This window comes from Octopus sinensis, linkage group LG29, assembly GCF_006345805.1.
Source record: "Octopus sinensis linkage group LG29, ASM634580v1, whole genome shotgun sequence".
Taxonomy (NCBI): domain Eukaryota; kingdom Metazoa; phylum Mollusca; class Cephalopoda; order Octopoda; family Octopodidae; genus Octopus; species Octopus sinensis.
The window spans coordinates 14,547,364-14,553,363 of record NC_043025.1 but is presented as its reverse complement, the minus strand read 5'-3'; the positions used below and the strand labels follow the sequence as shown (position 1 = coordinate 14,553,363).

General features: G+C 37.9%; 1 protein-coding gene across 1 annotated transcript in view; it reads right to left on the bottom strand.

Annotated features, from left to right (window-relative positions):
* Positions 1–6,000, bottom strand: part of LOC115226132 (protein CBFA2T3) — a 116,807-nt gene that overhangs the window by 81,476 nt on the left and 29,331 nt on the right. The window contains exon 2 of the mRNA XM_029797120.2: positions 4,079–4,283. Coding sequence (XP_029652980.2) covers positions 4,079–4,202 — 124 coding nt within the window. The 5' untranslated portion in view covers positions 4,203–4,283. The remainder of the gene's footprint in view (positions 1–4,078; positions 4,284–6,000) is intronic.

Genomic DNA, 6,000 nt, shown 5'->3' with positions numbered 1-6,000 from the left:
TATATATATACACACATACATATATATATATACATACACAAATACATATATATACACATATACATATATATGTACACACATATACATACACATATACACACACACACACACACACACATACATATGTATGTGTACCATATTTAAATGAGAAGAAACTGTAGCAAAACCACATGTGACTCTTTTCCAAAATGTAAGACAAAAAAAAAAGAAACTGCGCTACACTAACACCCATGTCTCTACACATCTACACAGTATACACACCAACAACACATTGTACAAATTATACACAGGTACAGAAAAAACATTTCTTTTAAGAATTAAACAAAAAAAAAAATGAAAATCAAAGAAAAAAACCCAAAAATCCCACGCGTTAGGTACAGGTGTTACAATTTTAGATTTTGAAATATATATATATATATATTTTATCTTCTCGTTAACTATTCCTGCCAACAACAGATTTTAATTAATTACTAATGAGCAACAAGAGAGCTGTTGAAGACCCACCCCCATCTCTCTCGCTGTCTTTCTCTCTGTCTCTCTTTCTGTCTCTCTCCAGAACATCTGGTGTTTAGAATGATTTTCATTTCAGAAACGGTAGAGATATTGGTCGGAATAGGAATTGGGATTTAGCTGAAAGAGCTCAAATGTTTTGGAGCCTAAGTGTAGCAACACATAATTGCACATGACTATATGCACATATACACACATATATATATATAGACATACACACACACACACACATATATATATATAGACATACACACACACACACATATATATATATATATATATATATATATATATATATGTATATATATATGTATGTGTATATATGTATGAATATATGAATATATATATATAGGCGTAGCAGTGGCTGTGTGGTAAGTAGTTTGCTTACAAACACCATGGTTCCAGGTTCAGTCCCACTGCGTGGCACCTTGGGCAAGTGTCTTCTACACCAGGTGGTGCTATTAAGTTAGACATGGCCTGGGCCAATAATGGCCGAAACCTATCAAAGTATCAAAGTATCAAGGTACTCTAGCCTCCGGCCGACCAAATCCTTGTGAGTGGATTTGGTAGACGGAAACTGAAAGAAGCCCGTCGTATATATGTATATATATATATATATATATATATGTGTGTGTGTGTGTGTGTGTGTGTTGTGTTTGTCCCCCCCCCCCAAACATCGCTTGACAACTGATGCTGGTGTGTTTATGTCCCCGTAACTTAGCGGTTCGGCAAAAGAGACCTATAGAATAAGTACAGGCTTACAAAGAATAAGTCCTGGGGTCGATTTGCTCAACTAAAGGCGGTGCTCCAGCATGACCACAGTCACATGACTGAAACAAGTAAAAGAGTAAAAAGAGTAAAGAGATATATATATGTATGTTTGCATATATATATATATATATATATATATATATATATATATATATATGTATATATATATATATATATATATATATATATATGGTATATATATATATATATATATATATATATATATATATGTGTGTATGTATATAAAATTTAAATAATGAGGGTGATAAATTGAATATTAATTAACATCAATATAAAACCAGTAGCATATATAAAAATCTGAAAATTCAGAAAAACTGTAATACATGCGTATTAGTGAAACCGTCCCAGCATGGAAAATGAACATTAAATGATGATAATGATATGTGTATATATCATCATCATCGTCGTTTAACGCCCGCTTTCCATGCTGGCATGAGTTGGAAGATTTGACTGAGGCCTGGTGAACCAGATGGCTGCACCAGGCTCCAATCCAATCTGGCTGAGTTTCTACAGCTTGATACCCTTCCTAATGCCAACCACCCCGAGAGTGTAGTGGGTGCTTTTACGTGCCACCGGTTGCCAGTCAGGCAGTACTGGCAACGGCCACGAAAAAGTTGTGTATGTGTGTGTATATATATATATATATATATGTGTGTGTGTGTGTATATATATGTGTGTGTGTGTGTGTATATATGTGTGTGTGTGTGTGTGTGTGTGTGTGTGTGTATATATATAATATATATATATACAAAACCATACACACTCATACATATGAATATAAGTGTATATATATATATATATATATATCTATCTCATACATACATATCAATACACACACACACACACACACACACATATATATGCACAAATAGAGATAAACAATAAGGAAGAACAAGCTAGATAATGTGGCCGTAGATAGACCCAACCTGGATTGTTGACAAAAGCTGTTAAACAACACAACAGAATGTAGTTACAAGAAGTGGGGGTTATCAAAAGTTGCTTCAGTTAGATGGAGAGGAGGGGGGACACAAGACCAGCCCAGCCACCGATGAATGTGGGGAAGCCAACCCCTTACAGAGAAACACTCCCTTGTTTGCCCCCTACAAGCTAACCCCTGCAGCTCAAAAGATCTTGGAGGCTTGAATAAAACTGAAAAAGAACTGAGTAAAGAAACAGGAAATTGTTACGAAACCAATTACATTCGGAAGAATTTAAAGAACAAGGAAGGACACATTAGATAATGCAGTCCTAGATACACTAGGTCTGACTAAAAGACAGGATGGTCACAGCTGGAACATCTTTGATCATAGGTCTACTGGATTGGGACTGACCTGGGGCTAAACAGCAAGGAAAGACACATTAGATAATGCAGTCCTAGATACACTAGGTCTGACTAAAAGACAGGATGGTCACAGCTGGAACATCTTTGATCACAGAGCATACCATTGCACTTCGAAGAATCAAAAGAAAATGAATGCCAATTCTAGAACAATCTCAAGAATATCAAAATGGAGTCCGAGGAAGTAGGGGACCAGGGAGGACATAGGATGAAGTACTGGAGTGACCTCGGGGCACAGAACCTGTCAGATGAGATGACAAGGCGGCGAGGAGCTGGCAGAAACGTTAAGCATGCCAGGAGAAATGCTTAGCGGTATTTTGTCTGCCTTTACGTTCTGAGTTCAAATTCCGCAGAGGTTGGCTTTGCTTTTCATCCTTTCAGGGTTGATAAATTAAGTACCAGTTGCATACTGGGGTCGATCTACTCGACTGGCTCCCTCTCCCAAAATTTTGGGCCTTGTGCCTTGAGTAGGAAAGAATATTTTTACTTTGTTAGGATATGTGGTTTGTGCCTGAGGAATGTGTTTGGGATATTTCTAAGCATATGCAACTATTAATACACTTCAGCATATGTATTGTGTCCTTCAATAAATAACGCGCGTGTGTGTGTGTAATGTATGTATTTATGTATGAATGCATGTATGTATGTTTGCCTAAATACGATGGCTTGCATACCCACTCTTAATACATTGAGGTAAATTCAAACGTGATTACTGTAATAAAGTTTAGAGTTCCACATAGGAAACCAATTGCTTCCATTGTGCCCATTGCAACTGTGAAGAAACAAGATGAAATGACAAAGGACCAAGATTCCTGGCCCCTTACTGTACTCAAGAAAACCTGTACTCTGCAGAGAAGTATTGAGTCTGGTCTCTCTGGTGGAGAAAAACACTCACGGCAGTGTCACGTAAAAGTGCCTGTGCGATGCCACATGAATATATCCATTTGGCACAACGTAAAAAACATTTGTATGGCACCATGTAAAAGGGCAGGTGCGACACCATGTAGATGCGGCCATGCAGGGACACGTGCAACAACCCATGTTGCGTCATGTACAAGTGCCCGTATGACGCCAATGTAAAAGCACCCACCCAACACCATGTAAAAGCGACCATCTGGTTCCATGTAAAAGCGTCTGTGTGGTGCCACGTAAAAGAGCACCTGTGCAGTGCTACGAGGAAGTGCCGGCGCAGTGATACGTGAAAGCACCCAAGTGACACCACATAAAAGCACCCAGCATACTTTGTGAAGTGGGTGGTGTTAGGAAGGGCATCCGGTTGTGGAAACCATGCCAAATCAGACTGGAGTCTGGGGCAGGTCCCTGGCTTGACAGCTCTGGTGAAACCGTCCAACCCATGCCAACATGGACAACAGACATTAAATGATGATGAATATCAACAACAATAACAAGAAGAATTTTGCCGGTGTCAACACTTACCTGCCATTGTCAGTAAGGCGCTAGTCGTAGATTTTGGTTTCCCATAATTACAAAGTCCAGACATGGTATTCAAAGCAGGGGGCGACAGTTGTTTAGGGGGTTTGAAATCAGGTGAGTCAGGCATATTTGCAGAGAATTCAAGGTAAGATTACATCCAACAGGTGAGACAGGTAAAGACAGGTGTAAAAAAAAAATGTTTGGAAATCTGAAAAAGATGAAAAGGAAAAAGGTAAATAAAATAATTAAATAAATTCTTTACAATTTTAATTAAAAAAAACAAATCATTCAAATAAATCCTTTATTTTTTTTGTCCTATACTCGATTCAGTCTCTGGCCATGCTGCAGCATGGAATTTGAATGCAGCATGTCAGTGAACGGGTCGCAGTTTCAAAGTGATGAAAATATTTTGACACAAATCAAGTTTAAATTTGATTTTTGAGTGTTTTTAAATGGCTTATAAACACCTTCCACACTGTAATTGTTTATATATATATTTTGTGGTACTCAGTCGGTTATGATGACGAGGATCCCAGCTGATACGATCAACGGAACAGCTTGCTCATGAAATTAACATGCAAGTGGCTGAGCACTCTACAGATACATGCACTCTTAACTTAACATAGTTCTCTGGGAGATTCAGTGTGACACAGAGTGTGACAAGGCTGGCCCTTTGAAATACAGGTACAACTCAATTTTGCCAGCTAAATAGACTGAAGCAATGTGAAATAAAGTGTCTTGCTCAAGGACATAATGCCTCACCGGGAATTGAACTCACGACCTTATAATCACAAGTTGAATGCCGTAACAACTAAGCCATGCACCTTCATATATATATATATATATATATATATATATATATTTTTATTTATTTATATATACACACACACACAAATATATGTATGTTATATCAAATTCGTGGGTAAGGCCAGAACAATGCGAATAAATCCAAGGCCTATGAATTAATGGTGACTTACCCTGCATTCAATATTTCAGGGTTGTGACCCCCTCTTCAGGAATTAGTGAATGTTACAGATGTACATGTGTGTGAGCATGCGTGTGAGTATGCATCTACTCCTCTCATACTCTGTAACATTCGCCAATTCCTGAAGAGGGGATCACAACCCAGAAATATTGAATGCAGGGTAAGTCACCATTAATTCATAGGCCTCTTTTCTTGAGATTTGCCTTGAATTTATTTTGCATTGTTCCGGCCTTACCCATGAATTTTATATAATATATTCCACACAAGGCTTTATACTAACTATTCCAATATATGTATGTATGAATACATATTCAGTATATTCATTTGAGGTGATGACAAAGCATACAGGTATGCAAGAAATAACAGTCAAACCCTCTTTCCAATCATAACTAATTGCACTTTTGAAAAATAAAAAGGGATTCGAAGGACATGACCAATAATGTTATCTGGAAATATAAGTTGGAATGGTCATGGTTAGAACACTTTTGATCATTAATCTATTTTTGCTGAACCAGGTCTAGTCTAGAGCTACACAGCAGCAACAACCACATCACCAGCCCCCCCCCCCCCCCCACTACTGCCCCACTTCCCCCCACTTTAATAGCATCCATCCATCATTTGAAGATGGCAAGCCAGGAACCAACTTGTTAATCAACAGCAGATGCTTTTACACTTTATTAAGCACAGACACAAACACACACACACATATATACATACTTACAAAAAATACACACACATATACATACATACACACACACACATATATATACTCATCTATACATACACACACACACATATATATACTCATCTATACATACACACACACACACGTGCAAACTATAGATGTTTTCCCAAGCTCTCACACACACATATATACTTACTCGTATCAGGAGGCATGCACACACGTATATGTCTACTTACGCATACACACACAGGCACA